General features: G+C 43.1%; 1 protein-coding gene across 5 annotated transcripts in view; it reads right to left on the bottom strand.

Moving 5' to 3' along the window:
• Window positions 1-236: 236 nt before the first annotated feature.
• LOC115134295 (core-binding factor subunit beta-like) overlaps window positions 237-22498 on the bottom strand; it is a 41657-nt gene continuing 19395 nt past the window's right edge. The window contains exons 4-7 of one of the 5 annotated variants that reach the window (XM_029668119.2): window positions 9568-9684; window positions 9212-9307; window positions 8721-8768; window positions 5835-5923 (exon numbers count right to left, since the gene is read on the bottom strand). In XM_029668119.2, coding sequence (XP_029523979.1) covers window positions 8739-8768; window positions 9212-9307; window positions 9568-9684 — 243 coding nt within the window. In that variant the 3' untranslated portion in view covers window positions 5835-5923; window positions 8721-8738. Of the gene's footprint in view, window positions 5924-7323; window positions 8769-9211; window positions 9308-9567; window positions 9685-22498 lie in introns of those variants that run through there. The other 4 variants (XM_029668118.2, XM_029668115.2, XM_029668116.2 and 1 more) reach the window with 4 other exon arrangements.

The following is a 22498-nucleotide window of genomic DNA, read 5'->3' as shown; positions in this document are numbered from 1 at the left end:
TGTGTCATGCACAAAGTAGATGTCTTAATCGACTTGCCAAAACTATAGTTTGTTAATATGAAATTTATGGAGTGGTTGAAAATCAAGTTTTAATGACTCCAACCTAAGTGTATGTAAACTTCCGACTTCAACTGTACAATACCAGTCAAAAGTGTGCGCTATAGACAGTTTTAAAGTCAGTAATAAATTAGTGTTATTGGTAAGAGTGATTCTTAAAAAGGCAGAAGACCAAGTACAACGATTGTTACAAATTTATTACGAAACATGTTAAATTCAACAATTCATATTTAAGTTTCCCCTTAACAAAACAAGCCATACAAGCTAAACCATAAAACAGAGAGAAAGAAACCTAAATTATTCAGTAAAATGTTAAAAGATAGGCCATTAAACACAGAAATACACAGTTCTTCATTGCGTAACCTGAACAAAACAAAGGTCAACCAGTATCAATAACTTAAAACAAATAATAAAATAAACAATTTATAAAAAATAACTAGGACAGTCTCTGGTGTTATTGCCAGCATTAATGCCAGCATTAAAGTGACGGGAGAAGCTCAGACAGGGGTACCAGCTAGCTGGGGCTCTGGGGAGTAGGCCTACACATGAAGGGAGAGACGAGAGGAGGGCCTGTTCTCCAGGGATTGTAATCAGTTATGTTGGAAATCTAGGCTGGGACACCATTACTAGGTAGGGTATATCATAACTCCAGTGTTTTGGACATTCCTGACCTCATGCACACAGATCACACTATTTACAGATGTAGGATCTTAATTTGATCGCCCTGTTACAGGATAACTTTCCTGCAATGCACAACATTTAAAACGTGTTGTGTATTTGAGATGTATTTCCACTTTGACATTTCAGATTTTCCCTTAAGAAACATTTATCAACCCCTACAAAAATGTCCATTCATTAAAATCCACATAGTAATTCACATTTCCTGTTGCTGCAGGATTATTTTCCTGCTGTAGCAAACTGGTTCAAATGATGATCCTACATCTGTAACAAACATTTAAATGAAATAAATATTCACAAAATTGTGAAGTAAAAAATACCCAAGATTTCTATTTGTTTTTGGTTGCAGCTGGAGGTAGGCCAGTTAGTTTCTGAGTGTCCAACATGTTTTGTACACTGACACTTTTATCAGGTAATCTATACACTGGAGTAGATATCAAACAAAACACTTGAAATAGAGCTCCCAGAATATTGTGAAATACTGTACACATTGTTTAAACATCCCAAAGGTCTATGGAAGATAACGTAAACATGTTCGTTCCTGTTACCCACATTGGTATGCTACCTTGAGATGACTGACTGTGTAAATCTTTGATACACTAAAGCAACAAGCTAAGGCCTTGCACATTGTTTTTATGAGATGTAAATGCAAAAGAACAGCATCATTAGTGGGATGTGAAACATTATGCAAATATGTGTTATAGAAGTATTTGGGATAAAAACATAAGAACCTAACTCAAGGAAATACAATCCCATGCAGTATGAAATTAGAACTTGCTTCGATAGCAAAGTGTGACAACCCACTGCCTCTCCCTCTGTCCACCTAAACCCCATTATTTCTGACCTGCACAACAACATCTTACAACTTGCTGTCTAACGTTTGTCCCTTTACAAAACATAGGCTTCTTCCTCCACCTTTCCTCTTTCTTCAAATGAAAGCAAATTAACTTTGAATAAAATACTGAGCTGATGCATTAGAAATTAATGGAAGAAAACCACAGGTTCATCACTGCTGCTAGACTTGACCATAGAGCTCTCCTTTAATTTCATATGCAGTTTATTGAGCCCCAGACTGACTCTTGGTCTATTTCATCCCAATATTTCATGACTGGTTGAAACAGTGCTGGATTGCAATCAAAGGTTTATATAAACCCTGGATTGCTGATTCTATGTATTGGCCATTGAGAGCCTTTGAAGCCACCGGTCAACCATATTGGCACTACCCAGTTGGAGCAGTCCTCCATAGATGTGTTATAGGAGTCAATGGAATGCAGACGTTCCATATGCCAGATTGGCGCACAGTCAACAAATCTGATCTAACAAAGTGAGTATTCATCAAATCCGTCATTATATACGTATTGTAGTAGGTACTCAATGTGGTTTCTTAAGTCAGATTATGGATATATTTGTCTGTAGAAGTTGACCCTTTTCAGGTTTAGAAGATGTGACTGCTATATGCTAACTCCTGTTCGTATAAGCTGGTGAGCATAGCTAGCATACATAAATATAGCTAGCATACATAAATATAGCTAGCATACATAATTATAGCCAGCATACAGAACTATAGCTAGCATACAGAACTATAGCTAGCATACAGAAATCGTTGGTGGTAGTCAAATTCGTTTTTAACTGTAATGCAATTTATTGGTAAAGATGACATGAACGTGTGTTGTGGTTGACATCCATAAAAGCGTTATACCGCGATTTTCACCTCAACATAGTGTGAAATACACATATAAACAATAGCCTAAATGTAGGCTCTTTTTCCCCCATGGCCCTTTCCCCCACACGTTTGCATGGCAATTCCATTGTTTTGGTCAAGTTCGATTGACCTCTTTACCGCATCTATAGGAATGAATTTGGAGAGAAAAAAATGTATGGTCAAAATGACATGTATTTGAGTATTTTTTGTTGTTGTAGTGGAGACAGTAACATTAGTACTCTCTAAAAAAAAGTTTTTAGAGATGATTCATTTAAAAAAAAAGTTTAACTCGCATATAATTTAAAAGTATGCGTTAATGTGTCTGTAATAGAATAAATGTGTCAAAAACAAATGTAGGCATTAATAAATGCATTTCTATACCTTCCTAAATCTTTTACAACGGAGAAGGAGTACCAAGATGGCTGCATGGTGGCTTCAATACAGCGCCCCGTGTTAGCCATTCAGGGTTTACACACATCATTTATTGCAATAGAGAGTCTTCAATCTCTTTAAAGATGTTGCTCTCTCTAAATCCCCAGTACAGACAAATTCATATGAATGAACTGTTAAAACTGTATTCCTGTAAAGAGGAAGAAACACTGACAACAGCACAATAGTTGATGAAACTCAAAGATATTCAGATTACCTGAAACATACCAAACAAAACTGGAGGGTAAGTTAGTGAGATAATGTTGCTGTGTCCTTGCATAATTTTCAGGGAGATAGATCCCAGAGCTGGATCAAAATGTGCGACAAACCTCTGGAATGAAGCCACAATGGATCAAAAAAAGAGAAAGTTACTGCTTAGAGACGTTACAAACTCTGATCTGGATGAAACGTGAAATAAAGAGAATAATAAAAAAAACTATGCAGAGGAGAAAGCCTCTTTGCCTCGACTTCCAAAGAGCGAGCTCAGAGACACTGACCTCATTGTGCGCTATGTGCTGCTAGAGTCATGTTCAAAGACTGTTAAAATATGCTGCTAACATGGAGGAGACAGGAAGATAGAAAGCGCTGAGGTTGATAGACCTTCCTCATCCGGCAAATCAACAGTCTCTTTGAAAAAGTAACTTTTCTTGAACACAACTTTACATATTCTACTGATATCCCTTACGATAGCATAAAGACATACAAATACAGTATTTATATATAGAGAAAAGAAATAAAAAAAGTAAACATCATGACTTTCACACAAAACATGAATAAAATAATAAAAAATACAATTTCATTAAAATAGTGCTATAATATGATAAATTATAGCTGTTAAGCAATCTTTTATAGTCCTTTATAAATACAAAATATATAGGTGATTGATTGGTAACTATTTGTACTTGAAGGTGCTATCTGGAACATAAAAGGGTTATTTTGGCTGTCCCCATAGGAAAACCCTTTCTGGTAGAACCCTTCCCACAGAGGGTTCTACATGAAATCAAAAATGGTTCTTCTACCTGGAACCAAAAAAGGCCTATTTCCAAACTATAGTTGCTACATTTATTTTTGGACATATAAACTACTTGGCCAAGAGTATGTGGACACCCCTTCATATTAGTGGATGTGCAATCTTCATAGACAAACATTGGTAACAGAACGGCCAGTACTGAAGAGCTCAGTGACTTTCAACATGGAACTGTCATAGGATGCCAACTTCCCAACAAGTCAGTTCGTAAAATTTCTAAAGCTGCCTCAGTCAACTGCAAGTGCTGTTATTGTGAAGTGGAAACTTCTAGGAGCAACAACGGCTCAGGCACAAAGTGGTAGGCCACACAAGCTCACAGAACGGGACCAGCGAGTGCTGAATCACACTTCACCATCTGGGAGTCCAAAGGACAAATCTGGGTTTGGTGGATGCCAGGAGAACGCTACCTTCCCGAATGAATAGTGCCAGGAATAATGGTCTGGGGCTGTTCATGGGTCAGGCTAGGCCCCTTAGTTCCAGTGAAGGGAACTCATAACACTACAGCGTACAATGACATTCTAGACGATTCTGTGCATCCAACTTTGTGGCAACAGTTTGTGGAAGGCCCTTATCTGTTTCAGCATGACAATGCCCTCGTGCACAAAGCGAGGTCCATATATAAATGGTTTGTTGAGATCGGTGTGGAAGAACTTGACTGGCCTGCACAGAACCCTGACCTCAACCCCATCGAACACCTTTGGGATGAATTAGAACGCCGACTGCAAGCCAGGCCTAATCGCCCAATATCAGTGCCCGACCTCACTAATGCTTTTGTGGCTGAGTGGAAACAAAGTCCCCGCAGCAATGTTCCAACATCTAATGGAAAGCCTTCCCAGAAGAGTGGAGATTGTTATAGCAGCAAAGGGGGGACCAACTCCATATTAATGCCCATGATGTTGGAATGAGATGTTTGATAAGCAGGTGTCCACATACTTTTTGTCATGTAGTGAAAATTAATGATACATACCCATTGATTCTTGAAGAATGTAATTTATAAATGCCTCATAAGCTTAGTTCAACTGTCTTGCCGCATCAGAACCCAAAATATAACCCACTGGGCACAGACGTCAATTCAAAGTCTATTTCACGTTGGTTCAACGTAATTTAATTGAATTATGTTGAAACAACATTGATTTAATCAGTGTGTGCCCAGTGGGAAGCTTGTTTTACCCCAATGTTTCAAAACAAAATAAATACATTTTGAGACTATACAGTCTCAAAACATGGTTAAAACTATAATTTTGATATTATGGATAGTCAGTCCTTGCATCCATAGCTCTGTCTATGAATTTGAGAGTGGTTACATTTTTCTAGCCCCATCCCTCAGCTTTTTACCCGAAACAGGGGCAGGGTGGACGCTTTGTTATTGCTTCAACTTCTGATTGTAATTATCAATAGATTAGAATTTAGCGTGAAATACATTTATGCTCAGTGCTCCTCAGGTTGCTACCTGATTTGAAACAAACTTTATGGGAAACAATAAGGAAGATGGAAGATATTTGGAATTATTAGAAATGTAACAATTTAGGAAGAATATGTAATTATTTAAGAACAAATGTGTTCCATTTAATCACCCAGTAATTTCCTATTTATAAAGCATTGTAAAAGAAAGTGCTGCCGAAATAGCTTGCATAGAGGGACAAAAGAAAACATAGGTAGGCAGGTGCTCCATGCATACAGAAGGCAATGTGGGTACTAAACTGAATGTATCAGATAGTGCAAAACCCCCCCGAAGACAAGGAGGTTTGGGTCGATCCTCTTACACCACACTTAAAAATGGACACCCACCTCACCCAGTCCCTTCTTAAAATTAAAAAGGGCCCCACCCCCACCCATCCCCAAATCCCTAGCAATGTGGACTTTGGTCTCTCCAGTTAACAGCTTGGTGACAGGGTGTGAGACTGGCCTAGTACGATGGACAGGTCACCCTGACCCCACCCCCTGCGTCTCTCTGGCCTCTAGCGAATCTTGTGATCATCAGCGTTGTTGCCCATGTTGGTGCCAGGGCTGGGGTCTTGCTGTCGCCTGGGCTGTTGGCACAGGGAGAGAGAGATGGAGGGAGGGGGGCAGATTTAATATAGCACACAATATCATGAGTGTGTGTGTGTGTAATGTGTTGAGAATGGCCTTAGATGGGGCAAAAGTGAGTGCAGTATATGTCATACAGTATATTCAGCAGAGGGCACCAGAGAGCTTCCAGCTGAGGCTAAAAATGGATTTTCTTTTTTGGGCCGAATAGCAGACAGTCATTAGTCGTCGGGGAAGTCTTCAACATAACATGCTTTAAAAATAAAAAATGACTCGTCTGCCTGTCACAGATACATATGTTTATGTGTCTGCGTCTACATCTCTCCCAACATAGATATCTGTGAAACAGAAGGACAGACAGGCAGACAGACAGGCAGACAGAGGGAGAAAGCAGACGCTGGTCTCTCAGCTGAAATGGCATGTAGTCGTCATCCAAATGACTCACCATAATAGCTCCTTCTAACCCTGGTTCAGTCTACTACTTTAATCCTAAATGAGACACTGATGCTCATCCATTTTTCCACTTCAGAATCATAAATGTAAATAGAGTGTCTTCAAAACAATTAATAGCCCCATAGTTAAATATAAATAATTTAAGAAGATTTTTACGAACTGGCCGATCAAAGTTTTACTCAGTAGTTGCAGAGTGATTTTGATAACAACAACACACATATGTATGGACACACACACAAACACACATACACACGAATGCTTCTGCCTTAGTTATCACTCATATTCACCCAGATTACAAACGGAAGGCGTCACGCTGTCCTTGAGTCAGTGAGCCAAATACACCAGTTACGGTTCGGTAATGGTTGAAGAAAAAACAATGTCTCAGGCCACACACCATGCAATGTGAACAGGACCAACCTCCAAGACAAGCAGAGTTAAGGAGTAATATAAAGAAACATCAGGAAGTATTACACTTTTATATGTAATAATATACTGTGTGAAGTGCAGCAACTACTCTACAGACAAAATATGATTCTTTTGAGGAGAAGCGTTACAGTAAAGCCTCAGCCCTGAGTGGAGTGCTGTCGTAGTTACAGGGGGAGTGGGGGTGGCTGGAGAGGAGAGGACAAGCACAGTGATCGATCATTAAGCCAGCCGGCAGAGCGCTAGCCTGTACCACAAGTCAATAGAGCTGAGATTAGGCAGGGCAGACAGGGATCCTAATAAAAATCAATACTAATGCTATATTAATACTTTTACTGGCAGCACATCATTCATCCTCTAACTCCACCAGCAGAATGGGGCCTAATGAACACTGGACCATTTCTTCTGCATCCATCTTATCTTGATCAATCATCTAGATGGCCATCACTGTCCTGTCCTGAATCGCTCTCACACGCACATGCGCACGCATGCACACACACAGGAAAAACATAAAACCAGGACAATATTCATTATACATATTCATTATACAGTGATCAGAACAAGTACAGGCCACACAGCAGAGGAATGAACCTTATATGCTGTACTTAGACATACATTCTCAAGAGCTGACACTGACATCCCTGCTAGAGAAGAGCTGTGATTTCTGAACTAAATGACAGGTTTCTAAACCCTTAAGAGGCCTCCCAGCTCCCACTGATGGCAGACTGTCATTGTGCTGTTGGCCTTGAGTTATAGTGGACTGAGTAGAAGTTCAGACCACAGAAATGCAACGGCTGAATGTACTCAAGGGCCAGGCGCCCATATCACATAAAAACAGGGTCCTGATGTCCAAATGCAAATCTAAAATAAAACCAACAATAGCATCTATCTCCTTCCCTGAGATGACAGCAGAGCAAGGGGATTCACTAATTAAAGAAATCGCTAAATGCTACAGTCCAATCAGAAAATTCTGGATCACAGCAGTTTATGAGACGACATACTGTAACTTTTTTTTTAAACCATTTAAATGTAATGAAAATGATTAGGGGGTTTCATGTTTCCACCACAGTCAGTCAGTATTTGAGAATGAAACACATGGAAAGTCTTCCGTTAGAATACAGTCATACGTTGACGACGTGCACACATTCCACACACGGTTCTGTCTCCTCCAGGCTCGATGTCAGTAGAGAAAATAATTATATGTTATTTGTCTTTGACCAATACATAATATCTTCATAAAGAGCATTGCCTTATAGATTTTCAGAAGAAAAGAGACAATTCTTCCTGAGGGAGCTGGAAGGTATGTTTCTGAGGTAAGAAATACTAGATGTGAACATGAAAGCCCTGTTTCAGATCTCCCTCCCTCGCTCTCCCTCATCATGTGCTGCCAAGCTGTGGCAGATATGTCCCAGCAGGCCTTGCAGCGTACTCCTCCGGCAGCAGGGTGTGGGTGGGTGGTGTGTGTGTGGAGGTCTGTTCTCCATTAGGCACTGGGGGAAAGTGTGTGTGGGGGGTCTGTCTTCCAGTCTTCCAGCTTATACCCTGGTAGGATGTCCTGACCTGCACACGTCCCACTATCATAAAATGCATAAAAAAATCCATAAAGCATATTCATATGACTGACCCTGAGACAGTTTATGGGGTTGAGAGGGAAGGAACCCACATTATCACTAAGCATTCATTACACAGGTTGTTAACTCAACAGATACAGTTCATATGTAACTTTCTTTCTCTCTTTCTGTCATTCACTCATTCTCTCTCTCTGCACATGCAGGCACTAAAACAGGCAGACTCAGATACTTCAAATTGTTCACATACATGCACATGCTCTCGTGTTGATTCATAAACACACTCACACAGACACCACACACACACAGGGTTTAGTGCATGACAGAGGGACATTGAAAAGCAAAGAAGACAGACCCTGGTCCTTGAATGCCATCAGTCCCAGATTTTTGATGCCACAGGGTCCTAAAAAAACACAATTTGGTTTTCATCTTAGAGGGGTTGCATTTAGGGTCTGTGTGTTCTAATCATGAATAAACTCTTCATGCACTAAACCTACATACCATAAAAATGCTTCAAGATGAAATACAAACAAACACACACACACACACACACACACACACACACACACACACACACACACACACACACACACACACACACACACACACACACACACACACACACACACACACACACACACACACACACACACAATGAGTTCTTGATTGTGTTAATGGTAAATATAAAAACTAAATGGGTTATTCACACAATAAGAGTTTGCATGGTAACAAACACACAGGGGACACAACCAATCATCATATTCCAACAATACTTCTAGCGTTAGCATTAATCATGTGACTAGGGGGGACATCACCAGGGATGTCAGTCAGTCCAGCCCATCTCACCTCCAGGTCCTCTCGGTGCGAGCGGTCTCTGTCCTCAAAGTCCCGGGTCCTCCTACGCGACTCCTCAAAAGATGCTAGCGCCAGGGCATCCTCATGCTGAACGCACACAGAGTGGGAGAGACACACAGAGACACACAGTTTGTTTGGACTGGTGAGTGGGTGTTTTATTTGTATATGGATAGGGGTAGGGGCGCAACCTGCTTAGTTGAGTTTAAGTTAAGTCATTCAAAAGTAGTTTGTCTAGAGGTGTATGTCAATGTGTGTATATACTGTAGCCAATTGTTCTATCTAGTTGTGTGTTTTGTGTTGGTGTGGTTGGAGACCAGGGGGTGTAATGTATTGGTATGATACAGTACCTGTGCTCTCTCCTCATCGAACTCCAGACAGCCCATCCCATCCAAGCGCTGGAGGTCTATGCAGCCCTTCCAGGTCACACACACTCCATTCAGGATCATAGGGGCCTTCAGGTACACCTGCAGACAGACCACACAGAAACAACAATGCTCTGGCTCAAACATCGAGGAAAACATACACTTCCGAATGAATGCACAGACCTTGATACATTACTCAACCACAGTCATTGTGGCTCACTTTCAACCACTCAGATAAATGTAGTAAGGTTTTCTCAAATACAGGGTCACCCAGTTCATTATCAGATGTCTGTCCTCTCCCACTCCATCTAAGGCCCAGTGGAGAGGTTAGAGGGATGCGGATTGGAAGGCGAAATAGGACAGTGGTTTCCCCCCCCCCACCCACATACATACACTAACATTTTCACTTTCTCTCTCTTCCCGTCTCACCTCAGGCCCAGCCAAGGCACAGAGTAGCACACAGAGGTTTGCTTCCTGCCATGTTGCTGTTTATTTATAAAGGCTGCTGTAGGATGGAGAAATAAAAAACCAAGGCTCTCCTATGACAGATCAGAACATCCTGACTTCATTTATACAAATTAGTGCGTGCGTATACATTAATACATGAATTAAGTATGTGAATATCCATAATAGGAGGAAGAGAGAGAGAGAGATAGAGGGAGGGAGAGAGACGTAGAGAGGGAAACGGAGAGGGAGGGAGAGAGAAAGTGACAGAGAAATAGGGAGAGAGAGGGGGTGTATATGTATAGGACTGCTTACCAGAAAGTGGGAAAGAGTAACAGTTTTTACCAACAAGGAATTTGGCAGGAGAAGTCCCAACCCCCTTCATTTTCAATGAGGGCATGCAGAGAAATGTGCAAGGGATTGTGGGAAGGTGAACGGCGAGATCCCTGCTAGCGGAGTGGTAGAAAAAGTTCAGCTCTGCTCTACTTTATGCAAATTGCAAGCGGAGCGAAGCGTTGACAAGACGAGGTGCCACTTCTGGTCAAACCCCACTGTGAGGGGGTTAAGTACATGACTGTCTGTTTGGCTTAGGGCCATAGAAATATCACATCCCTGAGACTCTGGAATTCAGTCCCCAGACAAAAGCGTGCAGTCTGTCAGTCTGTGGGGTGATGTTTATTTCTGTAGCTGGGAGTATAGGGCAGGAGGAAGAGAGGGGAGGTGGCTTTGGCTATAAACACGTACAACCTCTTTCAGACATACTCACACACACGCAAACCTAATCACTCTGAAACACAAACACCAATCCTAGCCATAAACACGAACCACTTATTTATTTCACAGGATAGCCAAGTTCACAGTGTCAGGAGAGTCTAGCACCTAGAACCATAGCCTCTGTCCTCTCCGCTTCTATTCTTCCAACTCTTTGTCATCGCACGACTCCCACATCAATCCCGACTCTCCATCCAAACGATAATTCTTCCTCGCTGGCAACTTACTCTCTTCCTTCATCACCATCTTCTCCATCTGTACTCCCTCCTCTCTCTATCAGGTCCACACCTCACACATCAGGCTCTTTACTGGGGTTCCTTTAGGGCTGGGCGATGTGGCAAAAATATTATATCATGGTATTTGTCACATTTTTGATGGTATGATGGTATTTTATGTTTTTTTTTTATATAATAAAAGTTCTAAATTTGCTTTAAGAGTAGTGTGTGACCTTAGGGTGGCAAAACATATTCTAAGTGATTTCAATGGGTCCTTCTCCATTCTGATTGTTTTATACTCCTCAATTCAACTTCAACCTAAAATTATTTCCTGCATTTCCATCAATTTCTGCATTTTCTGCACCCATGAGATAATTTCCACACTGCCACGATATGGGCAAAAATACTAGGCCTTATTTTTTAACCAAATGTTGCAATTGCGATTTAGATCAAAACCCTTGGGTGAACTTTTGGAATCATGGAAATAGAATGTTTATTATAATTATATAGTTAGAATATAAATAATAGTGGGCACTTTGAATACAGTGTTGTTTGACATGACAACAAATGAAGATGCCATGGAGTTATTGTGACAGGGTAGGAACCAAATTAATGTGCAGTGTTTCCTAGGAGACACTATAATCTTTGACAACATTATCTTTATTCAAATAGCCAACATATTCATGCTTTGTCTATTCCTCTTTGATTTAGAAGATACTGCTGCACAAACAACATGCTGATTTAAGCCTACATTTACTCTGACTCAGTACTTGTATTAGCTAGTTAGCTAGCGATTAGCATTAGTGGCTAACACGATGTAGCTTAACTTGCTAAGAAAATACAAACTAGATGTTTGCAGATGTAAGAAACACAAACTAATATTGTAATTATAGAACGCTTGTGGATTTATATTGATCAAAGTGACAACTGCATCATTGTCATCAACATTCTTGCATGTGCTGCATTGACCCTGCAGACTGTATGAAAGTGCCTCGTGGTCAAGCAACAACAAATACGCTCCTTGAGTGACAGGGGGCGGGGCTAAATCTGTGTGGAGAGGAGAGAGGGATGATTCAAGTAGCGGAGTAAACTATAAAATTGGACGTTACACACGGCGTATTACATTTAACAAACACAACATTAAAATACCGTTATAGAAGGTAAAGTAAAAATCCAAACCGGTCTGTGCATAAATACCGGTATATAGTAAAATATGGTATACCGCCCAGCCCTAGGTTCCATTACAAAAAGTGTTCACATTTTCCACTGAACACAAGGGATATAGAGAAAACTAAGCCCATTCCAACCTTCTCTGAAAGCAATGAATCCATTGACACAGGGTGGTACTTTAATTTGTCAGAGGCAAAGTTAAATCTTTAACTATCAACTGAATAGATCTAGTACACAAGCTACAACTAATACACACTACTCTACACTTCAACACAGTGTTTGACAAAGACACATAGGCTACAAGTATAACAAATAATGCATGAACAAGAATGAATGTGAAATCTGCACCACAGCACATGCACATGGTTATGCGTGATATAACATTTCCAAGGACTTAAATATGCACCATAAGTGGTTCTGAGAATCCATATACCATGGGGCAGTGAGTTTAAAATAAACAGAAGATGAATGTCTGCATACATACAGTATATTTTTATCATTTTGGACCTCTCCACCTTTTTTGCCCTCCACCGGCCAACTTAAACAGAGCTTCCCCCAACCAATACAGTCCTTTTAGCCATCAATAACACATTTAAACAGTTTGTCTCAGGTCCTTCCAGAAGGAAAATTCATGACTCTATCAGGCTAAACACACAGTTTATATTGGGGGGACGCCAACAATGCAGACATACGAGAAAAGCAGCTCCACTCACCCCCAGGTTATTTTGAGGTGGTATACTATGTACAGTGCATTTGGAAAGTATTCAGACCGCTTCACATTTTCCACATTTTATTACATTACAGACTTATTCTAAAATGGATTAAATAAAAAAAATCTACACAAAATACCCCATAATGACAAAGAGAAACAGGTTTTTAGAATATTTTGCACATTTATTAAAAATAAAAATCAGAAATACCTTATTTACATAAGTATTCAGACCCTTTGCTATAAGACTCGAAATTGAGCTCAGGTGCATCCTGTTTCCATTGGTCATCCTTGAGATGTTTCTACAACTTGCTTGGAGTCCATTTGTGGTAAATTCAATTGATTGGACATGATTTGGAAAGGCACACACCTGTCCATATAAGGTCCCACAGTTGACAGTGCATGTCAGAGCAAAAACCAAGCCAATTGTCCGTAGAGCTCCGAGACAGGAGTGTGTCGGGGCACAGATCTGGGGAAGGGTACCAAAACATGTCTTCAGCATTGAAGGTCCCCAAGAACACGGTGGCCTTCATCATTCTTAAATGTAAGAAGTTTGGAATCACCAAGACTTTTCCAAGAGCTAGCCACCCGGCCAAACTGAGCAATCGGGGGAGAAGGGCCTTGGTCAGGGAGGTGACCAAGAACACGATAGTCACTCTGAGAGAGCTCCAGAGTGCCAGACGGAATCCACTTCTCAGTGAAAGGCACATGACAGCTTGCTTGGAGTTTGCCAAAAGGCATCTACAGGACTCTGACCATGAGAAACAAGATTCTCTGGTCTGTTGAAACCAAGATTGAACTCTTTGTCCTGAATGCCAAGCGTCACGTCTGGAGGAAACCTGGCACCATCCCTACGGTGAAGCATGGTGGTGGCAGCATCATGCTGTGGGGATATGTTTCAGCGGCAGGGACTGGGAGACCAGTCAGGATTGAGGGAAAGATGAATGGAGCAAAGTACAGAGAGATCCTTGATGAAAACCTTCTCCAAAGCGCTCAGGACCTCAGACTGGGGCAAAGGTTTTCCTTCCATCAGGACAATGACACTAAGCACACAGCCAAGACAATGCAGGAGTGGCTTTGGGACAAGTCTCTGAATGTTCTTGAGTGGCCCAGCCAGAGCCCAGACTTGAACCCGATTGGACATCTCTGGAGAGACCTGAAAATAGCTGTGCAGCGACACTCCCCATCCAACCTGACAGAGGTTGAGAGGATCTGCAGAGAAGAATGGGAGAAACTCCCCAAATACCGGTGTGCCAAGCTTGTAGCGTCATACCCAAGAAGACTCAAGGCTGTAATCGCTGCCAAAGGTGCTTCAACAAAGTACTGAGTAAAGGGTCTGAATACTTATGTAAATGTGATATTTCTGTTTTTTAGTTTACAAATTTACGAAATAATCTAAAAACTTGTTTTTGCTTTGTCATTATGGGGTATTGTGTGTAGATTGATGAGTGAAAAAAATTATTTCATCCATTTTAGAATAAGGCTGTAACGTAACAAAATGTAAAAAAAAGTTAAGGGGTCTAAATACTTTCCGAATGCACTATGTACATACAGACATACACTATATGGCCAAAAGTATGTGGACAGGTGTATAAAAACGAGCACACAGTCATGCAATCTCCATAGTTAAACATTGTCAGTGGCCCGTACCGAAGAGCTCAGTGACTTTCAGCGTGGCACCGTCAAGTCAGTTTGTCAAATTTTTGCCCTGATAGAGCTACCCTGGTCAACTGTTATTGTGAAGTGGAAACGTCTAGGACCAAGAGGTAGGCCACACATGCTCACAGAACGGGACTGCCGAGTGCTGAAAAACTGTCTGTCCTCTGTTGCAACACTCATTGCCGAGTTCCAAACTGCCTCTGGAAGCAACGTCAGCACAATAACTGTTCGTTGGGAGCTTCATGAAATTAGTTTCCGTGGCCGAGCAGCCACACACAAGCCTAAGATCACCATGCGCAATGCAAAGCGTCGGCTGGAGTGGTGTAAAGCTCACCACAATTGGAGCAGTGGAAACGAGTTCTCTGGAGTGATAAATCACGCTACCTGCCCCAATGCATAGTGCCAACTAGTGCCAAATGTAAAGTTTGGTGGAGGAGGAATAATGGTCTGGGGCTGTTTTTCATAGTTCGAGCTAGGCCCTTGGTTCCAGTAAAGGGATCTTAACACTACAGCATACAATGACATTCTAGACGATTCTGTGTTTGGGGAATGCCCTTTCCTGTTTCAGCATGACAATGCTCCCATTTACATACAGCATATTATCAGTGATTTGATGTGTGTGAACTGATCTCTGATTTACTGCTTCACACTAACCGTATTGGGCTTGAGTGGAGCCAGACCATGTCGTTTAGAGAGAGAGGGGAAAGTGATGGGGAGGGGGGCAGATTGAGTGGAGTTGAGCGGAGGTGGGGTTGGAGTAATTTATGGCCTGTTGAGTGGTCACTGGTGTCCTGGAGAGAGAATTTGCAAAGAGTGACACACAGGGAGGAGGGAGGCTGGAGGTAACATAGTGGTTTATTGGTTGGGTAAGGTTAGATAGTTAACCTACCTAGTTAATCTACTTTATCATAGACATAATGTCCATAGACAGTGTCACACTCTGATCTGTTCCACCTGTCCTCTTTATTGTCTCCACCCCCTCCAGGTGTTGCTTATTTTCCCCAGAGTATTTATCCCTGTGTTTCCTGTCTCTCTGTGCCAGTTCATCTTGTATGTCCAAGCCTACCAACGGTTTTTCCCGTTTTCCTGCTTTGCCTTTTCTCCTTTTTCTAGTCCTCCCGGTTTTGACCCTTGCCTGTTCTGGACTCTGTACCCGCCTACCTGACCATTCTGCCTGCCCTGACCTTGAGCCCGCCTGCCTGACCATTCTGCCTGCCCTGACCTTGAGCCCGCCTGCCTGACCATTCTCCCTGCCCTGACCTTGAGCCCGCCTGCCTGACCATTCTGCCTGCCCTGACATTGAGCCCGCCTGCCTGACCATTCTGCCTGCCCTGACCTTGAGCCCGCCTGCCACTCTGTACCTCCTGGACTCTGATCTGGTTATGACCTTTTGCCTGTCCACGACCATTCTCTTGCCTACCCCTTTGGATCTATTAAACATCTTAAACTCCAACCATCTGCCTCCTGTGTCTGCATTTGGGTCTTGCATAGTGTCATGATACAGATGGGGGAATGTGGAGAAATGGAAAAGATAAATAAAAATACAATACAATATATATATATATATTTTTTTACAGTAACATAGAGACAGATAGAGATGTGTGGTGCAACAAGTTTGGAGGGAGGTGGAGGCTGCCTGCTCAGAGGGAGGCAGTAGATGCCTGCAGGGTGGAACTGGTTTAGGGGATAACACACAGAGGATCAGTGTGTTTGTGAAGACGGGTGGGGGAGTGTGTGCGTGTGTGTGTGTGTGTGTGTGTGTGTGTGTGAGCTTGCTTTGGCAATGTTGACATATGTTTCCCATGCAGATAAAGCCCCTTGAATTTAATTGAATTGAGAGAGAGAGAGAGAGACAGAGAGAGAGAGGCAGAGAGAGAGAGAGGAAGAGAGAGAGACCGAGAGAGAGACAGAGATGGGGTGGGGGTTAATACTGGGATTCAATTCATTGGAAGCTGTTGATTCCTAAAGCCAAAACAATCCTGATCTTCCCCTTGAGACATTATTTGCTCATAAATGCCCAGAGCTACCGGACATCCATTTAGATACACTCCTGTCCATCTCAGTCTTTGAGAAATGCTTTAAATAAGTGCAGGTAAGTGAATACAATGCTTTGAATAAGCATTCCATATATTCTTCAACAGCGCAGCTCAAATGTGCCTTTTACCTTGGCTTTGGTTGTTATGTACACAGTATGTGTTTATAGTCAAGACTACCCAGACTCTGTGATAATAAAGTATGTGTTATGTACTGTATGTGTTTATAGTCAAGACTACCCAGACTCTGTGATAATAAAGTATGTGTTATGTACTGTATGTGTTTATAGTCAAGACTACCCAGACTCTGTGATAATAAAGTATGTGTTATGTACTGTATGTGTTTATAGTGAAGACTACCCAGACTTTGAGATAATAAAGTATGTGTTATGTACTGTATGTGTTTATAGTCAAGACTACCCAGACTCTATGATAATAAAGTATGTGTTATGTACACAGTATGTGTTTATGGTCAAGACTACCCAGACTCTGTGATAATAAAGTATGTGTTATGTACTGTATGTGTTTATAGTCAAGACTACCCAGACTCTGAGATAATAAAGTATGTTATGTACTGTATGTGTTTATAGTCAAGACTACCCAGACTCTGTGATAATAAAGTATGTTATGTACTGTATGTGTTTATAGTGAAGACTACCCAGACTCTATGATAATAAAGCTACACAAGACCACTACAAATAAGAAGCACACATGAATGTGCTCATGAACAAACATGGGCACATTCTCTGCACACAAAGCGCTTTACGATTAACATGCTCAAACACACAGAAAATAAGGCAAAGCTGAGACAGTGAGGTCTGAACATGTCTGTCTCTAGTGCTTGAATGTATACACTGAGAGGTGCTGAGAGACATGCAGACTTACTGAGATACAGTACATTGACTCACACTTTAGGCAGTATGTCTGAGAGGAGAGGGAGGTGTGGACTAGCCAAAACACGGCCAGAGTAGTCATAATGGAGCCTTCAGACCAGAGAATGTAGTAACACACTTTCACACGTCATGTGTCTGTTAAGGCTATACTGTGTAAGTCCCTCCCCAATCAACCGCTCCCAAAGTATAGAGAGCAGGAAGTAGAAGACAGACGTGTCACCCTGTGTGACATCCTGCTTTCAACGATGCAGTTCTCTACAAAGTAAGACAGAAGAGACAGACTCGAAGCAGATGTTATATGCTCCAGCAATGGGGAAGTGATCATTTATATATTCGTCCAATTACAGCGACCCAGGAGTGTGGGGTGCCCCCCTCATCTATCTATCTCAGAGACATTAAAAGTGTGTGTGCCTGTATACCATTGCCCGATGTTTAAACGCTGTCAGACATACACTGAGGTCAACAAAGCGGCAGCTTTACGGCTGGGGAAAGCAGTATTTCTATCTAGGTAAACAAATGATCAGGAATAAATTAGAAATGCAAACACAAAACACACACACAGGGTAAGATGTGGATTCTGGTGAAGTTTGTTTTTTCTGTCAGATACATGCCCAGTCCCACGTTCACTGCATTTCTTTAGAGGCTATTTCTAGCAAGCCTCAAACAGGGGCTTCATTTACGAGAGGGCCAAGCCCAGACCTTCCCATGCTGCACTTGGGCGAGGCGGGGGAGCCTCTCGGCTCTCAGATTGGAGTCGGCTCAGTGTGCTCAGCCCAGACCCAGCAGCGTCTAAAGGCAGAACAAACTCTCCTCCAGTCATTGCACTGCTGAAATGACTTCCACATCTGTAAGAAACTGCATGGCTTTGTAAAAGCACAACGACTTGGAGAGGGAAGAATTTAGACGGGAGCGCAGAAACGATCTAACCACAAACTTCCTCTTCAGAAATAAATGTCAACCCCCACATCCCCCACACCCCAGTGACTGACACACGATCATGTGTGCGCAGGCACGCACGCACAAAAGCACACACACACACACACACACACACACACACACACACACACACACACACACACACACACACACACACACACACACACACACACACCATACCATACCATACCATACCATACCATACCATACCATACCATACCATACCAAATAGGTACATTGTGAATAAAAGTGGCAAAGAACTTGAATTGATGAACCACCCACGTCTAAACAGGGCAGTTATTGGGTGTGCAATAACTGGGACTGGGTCCAAAGATGCCAACATGGCAGAGTCTAACTGACCCAGCTGAACCAGACACACCATGAGGACAAAGATGGGAACACAAATATAAAACCACTGGTTGAGACTACAGACTCTGGCTAGAGAGGTCCATTGTCCACAGATCCACAAAGGAAATGAAACCATCACGGCCATGATTTGTGAGCAGCACCAACTGTGGTCCACGTACCTCCATAAAGGTGGCCGAAAAAGATTGAGAGAAGAGTACCCTTGACTTCTAACACAAGAGAGATCCTATGCAGGACCAGGATCTTTGGCTTAACAGAAATGCCATACACACAGCCACAGGGAGGGATTTGTTGTATTTTGTATTTGTTTAACCTTTATGCAACCAGGCAAGTCAGTTAAGAACAAATTATTATTTGCAATGACGGCCTACACCGGCCAAACCCGCACGACGCTGGGCCAATTGTGTGCCGCCCTATGGGACTCCCAATCACAGCCAGTTGTGATACAGCCTAGATGACACAGTAAACTACTGTAAAGTCTCAAAGTTAAGTATGGATTTGACCAACATTCTGCTGTGGTCTAAGCAACAGTATTATATTAGAAAAGCACACAAGGAGTGGTGCTGTATACTGTCCTGTGGTCAGTGTGGTGTCCCTGCCCTGGCCAGCCCTGGGAGACACTGACCCCATCCCAGGTCAGCTCCACTCCACTGGGGCACTCCTCCCCTCCCTCCCCTCTACAGCCCAACTCCAACTGGCCTGAGGATGAGCTGTCCTCCCATCCCAGCCATCCTCAGTCTCTCTGTGAGTCTCTGAGCTTATAAGAGCAGTTGCACAACATTCATGCTCTTAAGGAACACCTTTGATTTGAGGAAAAAAAACAGCAGATGAAGGAATATAGGGACTGGAGCTCAATCACTCAACATCACACAGCAGGACAATATGACAGGGGGGCATCCATATTTCTGAGGCCTTGTTTTGCACTTGACAATAGCAATCATGTTGGGGTACAACAGGACACTTAGTGTACTCGGATGAGAGTGGAGGCTAGCCGGTCTCTTTCAGGCTGTGCACACGGTTGTTTGCAGAGCCTTGGCACAGGGCCTGGCAACAAGCATGACGCAGCCGAGCCACTGGCACAGGGCCTGGCAACAAGCATGACGCAGCCGAGCCACTGGCACAGGGCCTGGCAACAAGCATGACGCAGCCGAGCCACTGGCACAGGGCCTGGCAACAAGCATGACGCAGCCGAGCCACTGGCACAGGGCCTGGCAACAAGCATGACGCAGCCGAGCCACTGGCACAGGGCCTGGCAACAAGCATGACGCAGCCGAGCCACTGGCACAGGGCCTGGCAACAAGCATGACGCAGCCGAGCCACTGACACAGGGCTCCTCATTTAGACACGTGCCAAAGGCTCGTCAGCAGATCTGGGTGCTCTCAGAGTAAAATAAAAGCACTTCAGAGAGAAGGAGAGCAGGGCTGCAATCCCAGCCACAGGGGGCAGAGAGGGCAGTGAGCCCGCACACAGAGGACCATTGTCCTCACACACCTCGTGGGTGCTAGTTTGTGTGAATGTGAGTGTGTGTGTGTGTGTGTGTGTGTGTGTGTGTGAATGCTAGGAAACAACTGCTATAACAGTACTAATTATGTTATTGAGTGTCTGGGACGTGTGTGGATGTGTGAGTGTATTATTCACACAGTGACCATCAGCATGTGGGGATGACAGATCCCACCCAGGGCCTGAGCTCCCTCTCCTTCTCTCTTTCTCCTTCTCTCTCTCTCTCTCTCTCTCTCTCTGACTCCCTCTCTGACTCCCTCTCTCTGACTCCCTCTCTCTGACTCTCTCTCTCTCTCTGACTCTCTCTCTCTCTCTGACTCTCTCTCTCTCTCTCTCTGACTCTCTCTCTCTCTGACTCGCTCTCTCTCTGACTCGCTCTCTCTCTGACTCGCTCTCTCTCTGACTCGCTCTCTCCTTCTCGCTTTCTCTGTGTCTCCAGGGTAAGTATGATGTGGTTCCCCCCTGTAATGTGTGTGTATTTCCAGGCAGTCACCATGCTGTGTCATCATGCCTGTTCTGAAGTCACGCCTAAAAACATGTAAAGTTGACTTCGAAGGTTGTTTTGTTTTGGATTTAAGCCAACCCTAACCCCTTTCCTAACCTTACAGTAACTTATTCTCCTAACCTGCTACGTTAATTCTCCTGACCTGCTACATTTTTTATCCTAACCTGCTGTGTAAGTTCTGACATAAGCTGTATATTATATATTCGAAAACCCTGTTCTGATTCCACCCTCTCGACTCCGACACCCTCTGACCCCCATCCTCCCATAAGCCTCCATCACAACCCCACAATGGGTGGCAGCGTAGCCTAGCGGTTAGAGCATTGAACTAGTAACCGAAAGGTTGCAAGATCAAATCCCCGAGCTAACAAGGTACAAATCTGTCGTTCTGCCCCTGAACAAGGCAGTTAACCCACTGTTCCTTGGCCGTCATTGAAAATAAGAATTTGTTCTTAACTGACTTGCCTACTTAAATAAAGGTAAAATATATATATTTTAAATGCTGTGCTCTGTGCAGGGCTACATCTAGGTTGGGAGTCTTCAGGTTCCGGTCCAAAGTCACAAACACACAGAGACAGATGCCCATGTTCCCCTCTCCCCTCTAGGTCTGTGAAACCATGCCAGCTGCCTACCCCGCACCACTCTCTCCCCTTTCCCCTCACCTTGCCCTCTGGATGGGCTGTGACAGCTGCCTCTGTGCCCCCCGGGTGACTCAGCAACCCCCACTGGGCAGGTCAGCAACCGGCAGGAAGTGACAAACACACTGGTGCCCAGTTCTACTACCACGTCCTCACCAACAGCCCATTCATACTGTACACTCCCACCCACCCAACCTTAACGAGCAAAACAGGAACATAGTCACAAACCACCATATGGGCTTAAACAAACTGGTCTCAAATAGGTACCAGTGCCCACACACTAAAGTCTGTAACGGTAACTACAGGGTAGAATAACCACACACTACAGTCTGTAACGGTAACTACAGGGTAGAATACCCACACACTAAAGTCTGTAACGGTAACTACAGGGTAGAATGCCCACACACTACAGTCTGTAATGGTAACTACAGGGTAGAATACCCACACCCTAAAGTCTGTAACGGTAACTACAGGGTAGAATGCCCACACACTACAGTCTGTAATGGTAACTACAGGGTAGAATGCCCACACACTACAGTCTGTAATGGTAACTACAGGGTAGAATACCCACACACTACAGTCTGTAATGGTAACTACAGGGTAGAATACCCACACACTAAAGTCTGTAATGGTAACTACAGGGTAGAATACCCACACACTAAAGTCTGTAATGGTAACTACAGGGTAGAATACCCACACACTACAGTCTGTAATGGTAACTACAGGGTAGCATACCCACACACTAAAGTCTGTAATGGTAACTACAGGGTAGGATACCCACACAATAAAGTTTGTAAAGGTAACTATAGGGTAGAATACCCACACACTAAAGTCTGTAATGGTAACTATAGGGTAGAATACCCACACACTAAAGTCTGTAATGGTAACTACAGGGTAGCATACCCACACACTAAAGTCTGTAATGGTAACTACAGGGTAGGATACCCACACACTACAGTCTGTAATGGTAACTACAGGGTAGAATACCCACACACTACAGTCTGTAATGGTAACTACAGGGTAGAATACCCACACACTACAGTCTGTAATGGTAACTACAGGGTAGAATACCCACACACT

Source organism: Oncorhynchus nerka, linkage group LG9a (assembly GCF_034236695.1).
Source record: "Oncorhynchus nerka isolate Pitt River linkage group LG9a, Oner_Uvic_2.0, whole genome shotgun sequence".
Lineage (NCBI taxonomy): Eukaryota > Metazoa > Chordata > Actinopteri > Salmoniformes > Salmonidae > Oncorhynchus > Oncorhynchus nerka.
Note: the sequence above shows the minus strand (reverse complement) of the source record. Positions and strands in the feature narration are given on the sequence as shown.